Below are 17,390 nucleotides of genomic sequence, written 5' to 3' on the forward strand. Positions count from 1 at the left end.
TGTGGAGATGGGGGCTCCCTCCGCCAGAGCCCAGCCTGTGAATGTGGAGCAGAACAACAGGCAGCGGACCATGTCATCTCTGGGTGCCCGCTCTACCACCCACCAAATGGAGCTGTGTCAGGGCCTGGCAGACATTGACGCCAACAGAGACAACAAACCTGGCTGCTCAACACCCGGCTCGAGATCTAACTATTCCTTTGGTTTATTTATGTTTCATTCACAAGAAGAAGAAGACTGAAGTCATGGTCTTCCTCGACTACAAAGGAAGAACAACAACATTTACTCAAGGGATCGGCCACGCCGTCTAGACTTATGAGTTCAAGTATCAGTTTAGCTTGTTGTCACATGTAGCGAGGTACAGGGAAGAGCTTTTGTTGCGTGCTAACCAGATAGTGGAAAGACAATACATGATTACAATCCAGCCATTCATAGTGTGTAGTGTGCAGGGCAGCATGGTGGCATAGTGGTCGAGTTGCTGCCTTACACTGCTTGCAGCCAGGGACCAGAGACCCGGGTTCGATCCTGACCACGGGCGCTGTCTGTACGGAGTGTGTACGTTCTCCCCGTGACCTGCGTGGGTTTTCTACGAGATCTTCAGTTTCCTCCCACACTCCAAAGGCGAATAGACTTGTAGGCTTGGTATAAGTGTCAATTTCCCTAGTGTGTGTAGGATGGTGTTAATGTGCGGGGATCGCTGGTTGGCACGAACAGGGTGGGCCGAAGGGCCTGTTTCTGTGCTGTATCTCTAAACTGATCGACACTAAATACTGTACGATAAGGGAATAACGTTTAGTGCAAGGTAAAGCCAGTAAAGACCGATCAAAGTCCGAGAGGCACTAAGATAGTGGTTCAGCACTGCTCTCTGTGTTTGTCTGGATGAGTCATTGGCTGGTAACAGCTGGGAAGAAACTGTCCCTGAATCTGGAGGTGAGCGTTTTCACACTTCTACACCCTTTGCCCGATAGGAGAGGGGAGAAGAGGGAGTGACCAGGGTGCGACTCGTCCTTGATGATGCGATTTGTATTATCCAGCACTTTGTGCTCAGCTGTCAGCAGATGATTGAAGAGGGGCAAGGTGGTGCAATGACAGAGTTGCTGCCTCACAGCGCCGGTGACCTGGGTTCGATCCTGACTACGGGTGCTGTCTGTACGGAGTTTGTACGTTCTCCCCGTGACCTGCGTGGGTTTTCTCTGCGATCTCCTGTTTCCTCCTACACTCCAAAGGCATACAGGTATGTTGGTCAATTGGCTTGGTACATATAAAAATTGTACCTAGTGGGTGCAGGATAGTGTTAGTGTGCGGGGATCGCTGGTCGGCGCGGACCCGGTGGGCCAAAGGGTCTGTTTCCACGCTGTATCTCTGAACTAAAACTAAAACTAAAGACGGGAGGAGAGGTTTGCAATCACAGAGATGGTGATCTCTATGCTCTGCCTTGGTTAACCTGCAGTATTTTTTGGGGGAGTTACTGGCAAAGTGCACAGAGGCACAAAGTCCTGCAGATTCGCAGCGTATCTTTAATCGACAATAGACAATAGACAATAGGTGCAGGAGGAGGCCATTTGGCCCTTCGAGCCAGCACCGCCATTCAATGTGATCATGGCTGAGGGACACGGAACACGTACAGCATCTTCTTGGGAATTTCGTGAGTATTGTAATTAAGTCACTAGACAATAGACAATAGGTGCAGCAGTAGGCCACTCAGCCCTTCGAGCCAGCACTGCTGGTCATGGCTGATCATCCCCAATCAGTACCCCGTTCCTGCCTTCTCCCCATATCCCCTGACTCCGCTATCTTTAAGAGCCCCATCTAGCTCTCTCTTGAAAGCATCCAGAGAGCCGGCCTCCACCGCCCTCTGAGGCAGAGAATTCCACAGACTCACCACTCTCTGTGAGAAAAAGTGTTTCCTCGTCTCCGTTCTAAATGGCTTACTCTTTATTCTTAAACTGTGGCCCCTGGCTCTGGACTCCCCCAACATCGGGAACATGTTTCCTGCCTCTAGCGTGTCCAAACCCTTAATAATCTTATATGTTTAAATGAGATTCCCTCTCATCCTTCTAAACTCCAGAGTGTACAAGCCCAGCCGCTCCATTCTCTCAGCGTATGACAATCCCGCCATCCCGGGAATTAACCTTGTAAACCTACTCTCAATAGCACTTCCCTTTATTCGTTATTCCCTTTATCATGCACCTGTACACTGTGGGCGGCTCGATTGTGTCTTTCCGCTGACTAGATAGCACACGACAATAAAAAGCTTTCCGCTGCAGCTCGGCACTCGTGATAATACTACACTGAACAGCATCCAGAGCCTACAACACTACAGTCAGAATACAAGGAGGAAGAGCCGATGCACAATGGGTGGAATGGATTAGATGCAGTTTGTGGAGCCTCTGCCTCACAGTGCCAGGGTCCCAGGTTCGTTCCTGACCCGAGTGGCGTTTGCACGTCCTCCCTGTGACCAGGATCGGTTTCCTCCGGATGCTCCGGTTTCCTCCCAAATTCCCAAAACGTGCGCATTTTGTGGGTTAATAGGTCCCTCTATAAATTGTCCCCAGTGTGTAGGGGAGTGGATGAGAAAATGGGAGAACGTAGAACTAGCGTGAAGGGGCGATCGTAGGTCGGTGTGGACTCAGTGAGCCACAGTGCTGATTCTATGGTGTGTCTTTCAATCAAGTACACCTGTGTGTGTGTGGACCTGTTGATCAATTCATTCTTCTCTTGTCCCTTGAGTCATCAGTCACTGCAGTAGACAAAAGTGCTGGAGAAACTCAGCGGGTGCAGCAGCATCTATGGAGCGAAGGAAATAGGCAACGTTTCGGGCCGAAACCCTTCTTCAGACTGCGGTATCTCTAAGTACACGTCCATCTAAAGCAGCGCTTCCCAACCTTTAGACCCTTGCGGAAGCCTTGAAATAATTTTCATCTCAGGGAAACCCTTACATAAAAATTATTATATATCTTTATTAATCACATTCTCTCTCTTTCATAAAGTTCATTAGGCAAACATAATATATTGTTCTGACAACTGGTTTAAGCAAAAAGTAACGAGTTTTTCTCAAGTTTATTGACAATGCAAAAAAAAACTGAAATCAAACTGCTTGTTCGAAACTTATGCAAATAAAGGCAAACAGAAGAACTAACCTTGGAGGAGGGAGAGAGAGAGAGAGGGAGGGAGAGAGAGAGAGAAAGAGAAAACACACATAAACCTAACAAAAACATAATTAATAAACTTTTGCTAAACTAACAAAAATAAACGTAAAAACACCTACATTTTTTTAAATTCATATAACATCCCTAAATGATGGGTAAAAATCAATAAATAACGTGGGTGAATGAGGGACTGTACTTGCACGCCAGGAAGCACAGACAGGACTGATGGAGACCGTGCATGCGTCTGTACTCGAGTGAGTCACTTGATGACACACGAATCCTGTCCTCCTGTCCACTGACCACTAAATGCCGGTTCACACTGGCGACGTATAGACGTTGCTATATATATTCCCTATGATTGTCATACTTTAAAATGATACTAGACCAAGTGGGACCCGTTGGGTCCCGTCCCCTCAACGTGCGGCCTGCGGCGTCACACACACAATAACCACCCCCCACACACACACACACAATAACCACCCCCCCCCCCCCCACACACACACACACACAATAAACCACCCCACACACACACACAATAACCCACCACCACACACACACACACAGAGGGTGGGGGAGAGAGAGGATGGGGGGGAGAGAGAAGAGGGGGGAAGAGAGAGGGGAGGGAGAGAGAGGGGGTGAGAGAGAGAGAGGGGGGGAAAGGGGAGAGAGAGAGGGGGGGGAGAGAGAGAGAGGACAGAGAGACGGGGAGAGAGAGACGGGGAGAGAGAGAGAGAGGCGAGAGAGAGAGGGGAGAGAGAAATAAGGTAGAGTGATGGGGGGGAGGGGTGAAGAAGAGAGGAGGGGATGGAGAGAGACTGGGAGAGATCGGGGCAGAGGCATAGCGGAGAGGAAGAGAGAGAGGAGGAAGAGAGGAGGGTGGATAGAGAGTGTGGGAAAGCGGGGGGGTAGTGAGGGAGGGAGAGGAGGAGAGGAGGAAGGGGGAGAGGAGGAGGGGCGGCGAGGAGAAGGGGCGGCAAGGAGAAGGGGAAGAGAAGAAGGGGGGGTGGAGGAGGAGAGGTGGGGAGCGCAGCAGAGCGAGCGGCGGGCAGCGGCCGGGTGTTCGTCACTTGCAGCGCGTGGAACACAGCGTGCGTACCCATTGTGACGTCATCATGTCATCAGCCAAAACCAGCCGGTTTTAGTTTTTTATGTTATTTCAGGTTTTTCAACATTTTGATTAATAACTTGAGAAATAATGCATGAATTTTTCAGATGAGGCAATTTTGGACTCGACGGGATAAATCTATATCGAAATATGTAAACATTTTACCGTTCCCGCATGGTTTTTTCGAGAAGATGTGATCACACGCAAACAAACAAATAAATAAATGAATACACATCCAAGATCAGAGTTTTACAGTTATAAGGATAACAGGTTGAAGACTGTCATATGCTGAGATAATGGAGCAGCTGGGCTTGTACACTCTGGAATTTAGAAGGATGAGAGGGAATCTAATTGAAACATATAAGATTGTTAAGGGTTTGGACACGCTAGAGGCAGGAAACATGTTCCCCATGTTTGGGAAGTCCAGAACCAGGGGCCACAGTTTAAGAATAAGGAGTAAGCCATTTAGAACGGAGACGAGGAAACACTTTTTCTCACAGAGAGTTGTGAGTCTGTGGAATTCTCTGCCTCAGAGGGCAGTGGAGGCGGGTTCTCTGGATGCTTTCAGTAGAGAGCTAGATAGGGCTCTTAAAAATAGTGGAGTCAGGGGATATGGGGAGAAGGCAGGAACGGGGTACTGATTTTGGATGATCAGCCATGACCAGCAGTGCTGGCTCGAAGGGCTGAATGGCCTACTCCTGCACCTATTGTCTATTGTCTAGTGACTTAATTACAATACTCACGAAATTCCCAAGAAGATGCTGTATGTGTTCCGTGTCCCTCACCATCTTCCAGTCCCGCCTCAAGACCCATCTCTTCACTTCTGCCTATCCTTAGCCCCACGTCCCCCTCCCTTTTCATCTGTGCTTGAATTGCCTCATATTGTGTTTTGAATTGAATTCTGTCTTTACTTTGTGTACTAGTCATGTCTCTACTATTTATTTCATTCCGCTTACATGTTTTTCCTCTACCTGCTAAATTTTTGTAAGGTGTCCTTGAGACTCTTGAAAGGCGCCCATAAATAAAATGTATTATTATTATTAATGTCCCACCTACTAGCATTTTGTCCAAGGTAGACAAAAGTGCTGGAGAAACTCAGCAGGTGCAGCAGCATCTATGGAGCGAAGGAAATAGGCGATGTTTCGGGCCGAAACCCTTCCCATATTCCTCCAAACCTGTCCTATCCATGTACCTGTCTAACTGCTTCTTAAACGTTAGGATAGTCCCAGCCTCAACTACCTCCTCTGGCAGCTCGTTCCATACACCCACCACCTTTTGTGTGAAAAAGTTACCCCTCAGATTCATATTAAATATTTTCCCCTTCACCCTAAACCTACGTCCTCTGGTCCTCGATTCCCCAACTCTGGGCAAGAGACTGTGAATTGAATTCTGTCTTTGAATTGAATTCTGTCTTTAATTTGTGTACTAGTAATGTCTACTATTTATTTCATTCCCCTTACATGTTTTCCTCTAATTGCTAAATTTTTGTAAGGTGTCCTTGAGACTCTTGAAAGGCGCCCATAAATAAAATTTATTATTATTATTATTATAATAAAATGACGAATATGACATAAAAGCACAAAAAATGACTCAACAATGCATTGACCTTTGATTAGCCTATTTATCACTATTTCTCGCGGAACCCTGGCGTTCCGGGGAACCCTGGTTGACAAACGCTGACCTGACGTGTAAGCACTATCGTCGCAAGAACCAACACCATCATCAGAGTGAAAGAGCACACAACAGGTAGAAAATGAGGAGAACACACAGTTGCACAGTGGATGGAACTGATTAGATGCCACCCAGAAAGGTCCAGGACAGTGTTATACTGATTACAAACATATCTAATACTTGAAGCCTAGCCCTGGCATTTATTTCCATTACATGCAACTGCTTTTGGTAAAGGTCCACCTCTGAATTTCGGGCAACTTGTGGTCCGGAACTTTCTTTAATCCGGACAAAATTTCGAAACTGCACTTGAAATCCACCACCGTCCCCCCTCGTCCTTCCTCACCTCTCCCTCCCCCTCCCCCCCGTCCCCCCTCATCCCCCCCCCCCTTGAAGTCCCCACTAAAAATGTGCGCCTAGGCCTGGTGAGGCGGCCAATCTCGACCTCATCGGGTCGAATCTGCCTCTTGCGGCCGGGGCTCTGGAACTCCGGCACGGCCCGAGACGGCAGATCCGTTCCCATCGCCGAATCCCGAGGCCGACTTTGCGGACCGGTATCTCGGCCGCTGGACGGAACGTTCCAGTACCGTTGGGATTCCTCTCGGAGGCCGTGACCTCTGTTGGTCTGGCAACACAGATAACCCATGAAAGGCTCTGGAAACAAGGGTGCCGGAATATCGGTGGTGGACCTGTACGTAATGTTAAGTGATGATTGCCTCATGGAGTCATAGATAGAGGCATAGAGTGAAACGGTGTGGAAACAGGCCCTACAGCCCAACTTGCCCACACCGGCCAACATGTCCCAGCTACACTGGTCCCACCTGCCTGCGCTTGGTCCATATCCCTCCAAACCTGTCCTATCCATGTACCTGTCCAACTGCCTCTTAAATGTTGGGATAGTCCCACCCTCAACTACCTCCTCTGGCAGCTCGTTCCATGCACCCACCACCCTTTGTGTGTAAAAGTTACCGCTTAGATTCCTATTAAATCTTTTCCTTTTCTCCTCTGGCCCTCGATTCCCCTACTCTGGGCAAGAGACTCTGTGCATCTACCCGATCTATTCCTTTCATGATTTTATACACCTCCATAACATCACCCCTCATCCTCCCGCTCTCCAAGGAATAGAGACCCAACTTACTCAACCTCTCTCAATAGTTTACACCCTCTAGTCTTGGCAGCATCCTTGTAAATCTTTTCTGAACCCTTTCAAGCTTGACAATATCTTTCCTATAACACGTTGCCCAGAACTGAACACAATATTCTAAATGCGTTCTCACCAATGTCTTATACAACTGCAACATGGCCTCCCGACTTCTATACTCAATACTCTGACTGATGAAGGTCAATGTGCCTAAAGCATTTTTGACCACCTTATCTACCTGCGACTCCACCTTCAAGGAACCATGCACCTGTACTCCGAGATCCCTCTGCTCTACAACAGTCTGGAAGTGGCGGCACTGGGAACGGCTGCGGCTCACCTGCAGTCCGTTTGTCTTTTACTTTTTTGTGTTGTTTTTTTTCGTTTTGCCTAGTTATGTTTTTGGTTTTTAGGCTGTGTTTATGTGGGGAGGGGGGTGGGGGGTGAAACGGGGGCTGCTGTCACTCCCTTCGGGGGAATACGACCTTTTTGTCGTGTCCCCCTTCTTTGCCTCCGTCTACGCTGAGGCCTAGCGGAGCCGGCTACCTCGGGACTCTGGAGGCAGCTGACAGGACTCGTCCTGGGCTCGCTCCCGGCCCAGCCCGGGATGGAACGGTGCTCCCGTGAGAGCGGCATGGTGAGGGGCTGGAGTGGCCCAGCCCGAGGGAGGAACGGCACTCCCGTCGGAGTGGCCCAGCCCGAGGGAGGAATGGCACTCCCGCTGGAGTGGCCCAGCCCGAGGGTGGAACGGTACTCCCGCTGGAGTGGCACAGCCCGAGGGTGGAACGGTACTCACGTGAGGGCGATCCGGTCCGGTGGCTGGGCCGGCGTTCTGGCGGCGGTGTCCAGAGTCCTGGGTTCAGCCGCGGGCCGGCGGCTGCGTGTGCTGGACTGGAGAGCGGCAGCTTCGACCACCCCGGGCCGCGGTGTTTGAGCCGGCCCGTTCGCAGGGTTCGGTGAGCCGCGGGACTGTTTGTACCATCGCCCGGTGGGGAATCGCCTCAGCGCAGAGGGAGAAGAAGAGGGAAGAGACTGCAGCCCTAATATTTTCGCCTCCCCCACAGTGAGGAGGTGTTTGGAGGACTCACTGTGGTGGATGTTAATTTGTGTTTATTGTTGTTTATTATTGTATGATTGTGTGTATGACTGCAGGCACGAAATTTTGTTCAGACCGTAAGGTCTGCATGACAATAAAGGAAATTCAATTCAATTCAATTCAATACCCAGAGCTCTACCATTCACTGTGTAGGTCCTGCCCTTGTTAGACGTCCCAAAATGCAACACCTCACATTTCTCTGTATTAAATTCCATCAACCATTCCTCCGCCCACCTGGCCAATCGATCCAGAACCTGCTGCAATCGTTCACAACCATCTTCACTATCTGCAAAACCACCCACTTTTGTATCATCAGCAAACTTGCTCATCTTGCCCTGTATGTTCTCATCCAAATCATTGATGTAGATGACAAACAGTTAATGGCCCAGCACCGAACCCTGAGGCACACCACTAGTCACAGGCCTCCAGTCCGAGAAGCAACCTTCCACCATCACCCTCTGCTTCCTTCCATGGAGCCAATAAACTATCCATTCTGCTATCTCTCCTTGGATCCTTACTGAAATCCATGTACACAATATCTACAGCTCTGCCCTCATTGACCTTTCTGTTCATGATTTTTCTCGAGATACAACCTCCCACGTACAAAACCATGCTGACTATCCCTAATCAGCCCTTGCCCGTCCAAATGCCTGTATAACCTATCCCACAAAATACTCTTGAGTAACTTTTCAACTACAGATGTTAAGCTCACCGGCCTATAGTTTCCAGCATTTTCCCTGCAGCCCTTCTTGAATAAAGGCACAACATTTGCCACCCTCCAGTCTTCCGGCACCTCTCCTGCAATTAAGGATGAGGTGTCACTGTTGTCACTTCATGTCATTATTTAATGTTCATCTGTACGCCTATACATTCTCTGACTGCTAATTCAGCAACTTTCCAACCGGTTTTGCTCAGAGCTTGTTTGAACGAACCAGCCTTTGAATATTTTGTTGTCAGTGAGTGCACATAAACCAAAAGGCTGCAGCTCCCCTGCCTGTTAACTTTTGATAATGCACGTTCAATGTTTAAGATAAAACGTTTTGACTGTCGTTTTGTTTCTTTTCTCTCCTTGCACTAAAGGTTTATCCCTTTATCAAGGATCTATACACTATGGACGGCTCGATTGTAATCATGTGCTGTCTTTCCATTGACTGGTTAGCACGCAACAAAAGCTTTTCACTGTACCTCAGTACACGTGACAATAAACTCAACTCGACTGTAACTGAAGGTGCCTCAGGAAGGCTGTCAGCATACACAAAGACTCCTCTTGTAACGGCATGTCCGAACTACTTCCTTCTGGCAGTCATTACAAGGCCATCTACGCCCACACCTCCAGACTCAGGAACAGCTTCATCCCCAGAGCTATAGCGGGCGGCTCTCAAACCGGCCCTGCATAGTGCCCCTCCCTCCCCATGAACTGTCTCCCTCGGATGGTCACGTCGCACAGACACATGTTTTGACTGTTTTACTGTAATTTTTATAAATCATGTTTCTCGGGGTATCTAAATCTAAATTTTATTGGTTGTTTAAGTTATGACATCGGATGGAAGCTGCATACCAAATCTCGTTACACCTATGTGCAATGACAATAAAATATATTATTATTATATTATATTATTATTATCATTAACTGAAGTGAACTGCAAAGATTGCAACTGATTTAATGAAAAGATGGTTCATTATTAAATGCAGGAATGCCGGAGGCTGCAGAGTGGTGGACTCAAGACACTGGACAAAGTCTACACAAACATGGCTGAAGCTTACAAAGCTGTCCCCCTCCCCCTCCCCCACCTTGGACAGTCTGATCGCCTCTCATTGTTCCTGCTCGTGAGACAATAAAGACAATAAAACTCTCTTGACTTGACTTGACTCTTCGAATAGCCCTGTCCCACGGTGCGAGTTCATTCTAGAGCTCTCCCTAGTTTAAAAAAAAATCAAACTCGCGACAAGCGCGGAGTATGACGTAGCGGGTACATCGGAGCTCGGGGGCGTCTCTTAGCGGCTCGTAACGCTAACGGCAGATACTCGGGAAGACTCGCTAACGGCAGGTAAGCTCGGGAAGACTCGTGAAGATTTTTCAACATGTTGAAAAATGTCCACGAGAGCCCCGAGTACCGATGTGTGGCCATTACCGTAAATCTCCGAGTTCGAATCAGGGCAAACTCGGGAGAACTCTTGGAATGAACTCGTACAGTGTGACAGGGCTTTAAGCCTGGGTGAAAAGGTTTTTCCCTCATCTCCGTTGGTGGGCCAAATGGGTCCATAGACTTGACGGGCCGAATGGCCTAATTTTCCTCCTATTCCTTATGACCTTATCCAAGAGATCCAATGTGTAGGAAGGAACTACAGATGCTGGTTTAAACCGCAGATAGGCACAAAAAGCTGGAGTAACTCAGCGGGACAGGCAGTGCCTCTGGAGAGAAGAAATGGGTGACTGGAGAATTCCAGCCTGAAGAAGGGTCTCGACCCGAAACATCACCCATTCCTTCTCTCCAGAGACGCTGCCTGTCCCGCTGAGTTACTCCAGCATTCTGTATCCGTCCAAGGGATCCAATACTGAAACATGATCTTGTTTTCCTTACCTTGCTAAATTTCCCAGTTGGGCTGTTGGGGCTGCTGGGGCTGTTGGGACTCTGGCGTTCCAGCTCAGCGCTTTCCGTCGCATCCGTTCTTCTATCATTCTTGTGCACCTCTTTATAGGCCCTTGCCACTCGTTCAGATTGACACCAATCATTGGTTGGGAGAGATCTGGAGAAAGGCAATGACAGTGTTCACACAAACCAACCTCCCTTCCACACAGGTGCACAGATACACAGACCATAGGTGCAGGAGCAGGCCATTCGGCCCTTCGAGCCAGCACCGCCATTCACTGTGATCATGGCTGATCATCCACAATCAGTCCCCCGTTCCTGCCTTCTCCCCATATACCCTAACTCCGCTATCTTTATGAGCTCTATCTAGCCTCTCTTGAAAGTATCCAGAGAACTGGCCTCCACCGCCCTCTGAGGCAGAGAAATCCGCAGAATTTAGAAGGATGAGAGGGTATCTTATTGAAATATAAAATGATTAAGGGATTGGACAAGCTAGAGCACTAAGAGGTCTATCTAACTCGCTTTCTAAAGCATCCAGTTAACCGGCCTCCACCGCCCTCTGAGGCAGAGAATTCCACAGACTCACAACTCTCTGGGTGAAAACGTTAATCCTCATCTCAGTTCTAAATGGCTTTCCTCTTATTCTTAAACTGTGGCCCCTGGTTCTAGACTCCCCCAACATCGGGGACATGTTTCCTGCCTCTAGCGTGTCCAATCCTTTAATAATTTTATATGTTTCAACAAGATCTCCACTCATCCTTCTAAATTCCAGAGTGTACAAGACCAGTCACTCCATTCTTTGATCATACGACGGTCCCGCCATCACGGGGATTAACCTCGTGAATCTACGCTGTACTCCCTCAATGTCCTTCCTCAAATTAGGGGACCAAAATTACACACAATAAATACTCCAGGTGTGGTCTCACCAGGGCCCTGTACAACTGCAGAAGGACCTCTTTGCTCCTATACCCAACTCTTCTCGTTATGAAGGCCAACATGCCATTGGCTTTCTTCCCTACCTGTAGACAATAGACAATAGACTCCATTGACTCCATCCACACTTCACACTGCCTCGCCAGCAATGGACCATTGTGGGCTCCACCCTTCCTTGAACATCATCACTTTTTTGGATATCTTTCATTCATTTGTTCAATTTCTCTCTATATCATCGCCTATATTTCTATTTTTTCCTTTCCCCTGACTCTCAGTCTGAAGAAGGGTCTCGACCCGGATTGTCGCCTATTCCTTTTCTCCAGAGATGCTGCCCGACCCGCTGAGTTACTCCAGCTTTTTGTGTCAAGGACCAGTCTCACCCTGGTCATTCCCTCTTCTCCCCTCACCCATCAAGCAAAAGGTATAGAAGTAGGAGGTAGTTGAGGCAGGGACTATCCCATCGTTGAAGAAACAGTTAGACAGGTACATGGATAGGACAGGTTGGGGGGGGGGGGGGGGGGGGGGGGGGGGGGGGGGGGGGGATATGGACTAAGTGCAGGCAGGGTGGGACTGGTGTAGCTGGGACATTGGTGGCCGGTGTGGGCAAGTTGGGCCGAAGGGCCTGTTTCCTCACTGTATCACTCTATGACTCTAAGTGTGAAAACGCACACCTCCAATTTCAGTGACTTCCAAGCTGTTTAGTTTAGTTTAGTTGAATTATTGTCACTTGTACCGAGGTACAGTGAAAAGCTTTTGTGTGCTAACCAGTTAGCGGGAAGACAATACATGATGACAATCGAGTCATTCACATACACTATAAAGGAAAAAACATGAATTAGTGCAAGATAAATGCGGTAAAGTCCAATCAAAGGTAGTCCAAGGGTCTCCAATGAGGTAGGCAGTAGCTCAGGACTGTTCTCTAATTGTGGTAGGATGGTTCAGTTGCCTGATAACAGCTATACTGTCATATGCTGAGAGAATGGAGCAGTTGGGCTTGTATACTCTGGAGTTTAGAAGGATGAGAGGTGATCTTAGTGAAACAGATAAGATTATTAAAGGTACACAAAAATGCTGGAGAAACTCAGCGGGTGCAGCAGCATCTATGGAGCGAAGGAGATAGGCAACGTTTCGGGCCTATCTCCTAAGATTATAAAAGGTTTGGACACGCTAGAGGCAGGAAACATGTTCCCGCTGTTGGGGGAGTCCAGAACCAGGGGCCACAGTTCAAGAATAAGGGGTAAGCCATTTAGAACGGAGACGAGGAAACACTTTTTCTCACAGAGAGTGGTGAGTCTGTGGAATTCTCTGCCTCAGAGGGCGGTGGAGGCCGGTTCTCTGCATACCTTCAAGAGAGAGCTAGATAGGGCTCTTAAAGATAGATGAATCAGGGGATATGTGGAGAAGGCAGGAATGGGGGTACTGATTGGCGATGCTGGCTCGAATGGCTGAATGGCCTACTCCTGCACCTATCGTCTATTGTCTATTGTCTACCTATTTGTTATCAGGCAACCGACCATCTCTATGTATTGTTTGCAAAGTATTGGCAACATTCACTGAAGTATTGATGTAATTTTGATGATGGAAATCACAGTGATTTTAATTGTTGGTCTCCTTCCTGAAGTAAAGCCATGATTGATGTTAGCGATTAAAGTGAGGTTTATATAGTGCAACGTGGCAAGGTATGTCACTGGAACTTTGCCAAATTGAACGTTGCACCAGTTTACATAAAGAGATCTTCCAGGATGTGGAGGATTTGGAGAGGGTTCAGAGGAGGCTTACCAGAATGATGCCTGGCAGTACGATGGTATTAGCTGGAAGGACAGGTTGGACAACATTGGGATTGTTTTCCTCTGGCATGCCAGCAGCTGCGGGGAGGAGAGCATCCTGAACTCAGGACTCAAGACTCTTCACACCAGAAGCTGCATCAATCAAGTCGATGGCACTGGGCCTGTACTCGCTGGAGTTTAGAAGGATGAGGGGACCTCATTGAAACTTAACGAGTAGCGAAAGGCCTGGATAGAGTGGATGTGGAGAGGATGTTTCCACTAGTGGGAGAGTCTGGGACTAGAGGTCGTAGCCTCAGAATTAAAGGACGTTCTTTTAGGAAGGAGATGAGGAGGAATTTATTTCGTCAGTGGGTGGTGAATCTGTGGAATTCATTGCTGCAGAAGGCTGTGGAGGCCAAGTCAGTGGATATTTTTAAGGCACAGATAGATAGATACTGTATAACCTTCAAGAAAAATGTATTCCTATGAAGAAAAAAAGGGGTAAGGGTAAGAACAGTCAGCCATGGCTCAGTAAAACTATAAAGGATAGTATTCGGCTGAAGGCAAGGGCATATAAGGTAGCCAGAGATAGTGGGAGGGTAGAGGATTGGGAAGCATTTAAAGGTCAGCAAAAAATAACTAAGAGATTAATTAAGACGGGGAAAATAGACTATGAAAGGAATTTAGCGAACAACATAAAAACTAATAGTAAGAGTTTTTATAGCTATATAAAAAGAAAAAGGGTGGCTAAGGTGAACGTTGGTCCATTGGAGGGTGAGACTGGAGAGTTGTTGGTGGGGAACATGGAAATGGCAAAGGCATTAAACGAGTATTTTGTATCAGTCTTCACCATAGAAGACACAAAAAATATTCCAACGCTGGATAAACAGGGGGCGGTAGGAATGGAGGAGCTAAATACTATTAAGATCACCAAGGAGGTGGTATTAGGGAAATTAATGAGACTGAAGGAGGATAAATCCCCTGGGCCTGATGGATTACATCCAAGGGTCTTGAGGGAGATAGCGGTGGGGATTGTGGATGCATTGGTGATAATTTTCCAAAACTCCCTGGAGGCAGGAACGGTCCCAGTGGATTGGAAAATGGCCAATGTAACACCTATATTTAAAAAAGGAAGTAAACAGAAGGGCGGGTAACTATAGACCGGTTAGTCTAACATCGGTGGTGGGTAAAATGTTAGAGACAATTATTAAAGAAACACTAACGGGGCACTTGGATAAACATGACTTCATCGGACAGAACCAGCATGGTTTTGTGAAGGGGAAGTCCTGTTTAACGAATCTGCTCGAATTCTTTGAGGAAGTAACAACCCGGGTGGATAAAGGGGAACCGGTGGATGTGGTATACTTGGACTTCCAAAAGGCTTTTGACAAGGTGCCACATAAGAGACTATTGCTAAAAATAAAAAATTATGGGATTGGGGGTAATATATTAGCATGGGTAGAGGATTGGCTAACAAATAGGAAGCAGAGAGTGGGGATAAATGGTTCATACTCGGGATGGCAACCGGTAACTAGCGGGGTTCCGCAAGGGTCGGTGCTGGGACCCCAGTTGTTCACAATTTATATAAATGATTTGGAGGAGGGAACCAAGTGTAATATATCAAAATTTGCGGACGATACAAAAATGGGAGGAAAAGTAGGGGATGAGGAGGATAGGAAGAGTCTGCAAAAGGATATAGATAAGCTAGGTGAGTGGGCAACAACTTGGCAGATGAAATTTAATACTAATAAATGTGAAGTAATTCACTTTGGGAAAAAAAATGATAGGGCAAGTTATTTTCTAAATGAGGAGGAGCTGCGTTGTAATGCAACGCAAAGGGATCTAGGGGTATTAGTACATGAATCACTGAAAGTTAGTATGCAGGTGCAGCAAGCAATTAGGAAGGCCAATGGAGTTTTGGCCTTTATTGCTAGCGGGATTGAGTATAAAAACACGGAGGTCTTGCTGCAGCTGTACACAGTATTAGTGAGACCACATTTGGAATACTGTGTACAGTTCTGGGGTCCATACTTAAGAAAGGATGTACTAGCCCTGGAGGCAGTGCAGCGAAGGTTTACAAGATTAATTCCTGCAATGAGGGGATTGACATATGAGGAAAGGTTAAGTAGGCTGGAACTCTACTCTTTGGAGTTTAGAAGAATGAGAGGCGATCTCATTGAAACATATAAGATCGTGAGGGGCCTTGATCGGGTGGATGCACCGAGGATGTTCCCAATGATCGGGGAAACTAGAACTAGGGGACATAGTTGCAGAATAAGGGGGGGCTCTTTTAAAACTGAGATGAGGAAGAACTTCTTCACCCAGAGGGTGGTTAATTTATGGAATTCACTGCCCCAGGGAGCAGTGGAAGCAGAAACTTTAAATATATTTAAGACTAAAATAGATGGTTTTTTAGCTGCCAAGGGGATAAGGGGCTACGGGGAGAGGGCAGGGATATGGACCTAGGTATGGATAGTATAGTAAGACCTGAGTGATCTCCTGGACAAGTGTCGATCGCCTGGATTGGGGTCGGAGAGGAATTTCCCGTTTTTTTTTCCCGAATTGGACCTGGGTTTTTATCCGGTTTTTTGCCTCCCCCAGGAGATCACGAGGTTCTTGGGGTGGAGAGGGGTGATAGAGGTATAAAGGGGAGGGTAGTGTCTTGTGTTCTGTGTCTTGTGTCTACTGTTTGTGGTAAGTGTGTCTGTTTAGTGTTCAGCCATGAGCGAATGGCGGTGCGGGCTCGACGGACCTGGTGGTCTACTCTCGCACCTACTTTCTATGTTTCTATAGATTCTTGATTAGTACGGGTGTCAGGGGTTATGGGGAGAAGGCAGGAGAATGGGGTTAAGAGAGTGAGTAGACTTGAAGGGCAGAATGACCTAACACGGCTCCAATCACTTATGACCTTATGGCTTGAGTTCTTCCTCACGCAGTCAATATTCAATAGTTCAATGGTGTTTTATTTTTCACATGTACACCTGCACAGTGAAATTAGTTTTGCATATAATACACACGCGGGCGTCGCTATTTTTAGCGCCGTTATTCAAAGTCCAAAGTCGGGTCAGTCCGCGCGCTCGATGTACGAGAGCTGTTCCCGTGAACCGACGTCCCTCTCCTCTCCTCTCCTCGCCCGGCCATCTTTGTGTCCCGCGGGGGCACCTCCTGCAGCCGACCATGAAGGTGCTGGAGGCGTTACCCCGGTTCACCCTCCCACTGGCCCTCGCTCCTCGTGCCCGACATCTCCAGCTGCGTCCCGGGTAACGCCGACCGACCGATGAGCCTTCGACTGGGTTCCCGTTCAGTCCAGAGACCGCAGTGGGGCGTGTGGGGCCTGCTTGCCAGGACTGCGCGGCATGATTCAGCAACTTGCACAAGCACGTAGCTATCAGTTCCCGTCATCTAAATTGTTTACAGTTTCAAACAACGAGGAAAACATTTTTCTAGGTATTATTTCATAACAACATCAGACTTGCTACACCTTGATTTCAGATAACGAATAACACACACTTATATATTGTTCTTCCTGCTCCTTTTCGGACACATATGATTTCATTTATTTATAGATATTGTTTATGCCACTTTATAAATATTTTTGGTTTGTATTTTGTATGCTGTTTCACACTTGCTATTTATTCTTTTATTCTGTTCGAAATAAATAATAAAATAAATAAAAAATAAAATAACAAGATTGTGCTTCATATATATTTCAAACTAAACTGTCCAGTTTTACTTTATTACAGTGCTGGAGTAACTCAGCGGGTCAGGCAGCATCTGTGGAGAACATGGATAGGTGACGTTTCGGGTTGGGACCCTTCTTCAGTGCATAAGGAGCACTTGTAAGATGTTTCAACGTGCTAACTGGATAAGTTTCAATTTCCAAAGGACAGTTCCAACCCGAAACGTCACCTATCCATGTTCTCCACAGATGCTGCCTGACCCGCTGA

General features: G+C 47.5%; 1 protein-coding gene across 2 annotated transcripts in view; it reads right to left on the bottom strand.

Annotated features, from left to right (window-relative positions):
* The window catches only part of crybg1a (crystallin beta-gamma domain containing 1a), a 213,426-nt gene that overhangs the window by 138,762 nt on the left and 57,274 nt on the right, over positions 1-17,390 (bottom strand). For both annotated transcript variants that reach the window (XR_008723420.1, XM_055634998.1), the window contains exon 2: positions 10,736-10,901. Coding sequence is in view for 1 of the 2 variants with exons in the window: in XM_055634998.1 (XP_055490973.1) it covers positions 10,736-10,901 (166 nt within the window). In the remaining variant the exon portion in view is untranslated. The remainder of the gene's footprint in view (positions 1-10,735; positions 10,902-17,390) is intronic.

Source organism: Leucoraja erinacea, chromosome 5 (assembly GCF_028641065.1).
Source record: "Leucoraja erinacea ecotype New England chromosome 5, Leri_hhj_1, whole genome shotgun sequence".
NCBI lineage: Eukaryota > Metazoa > Chordata > Chondrichthyes > Rajiformes > Rajidae > Leucoraja > Leucoraja erinaceus.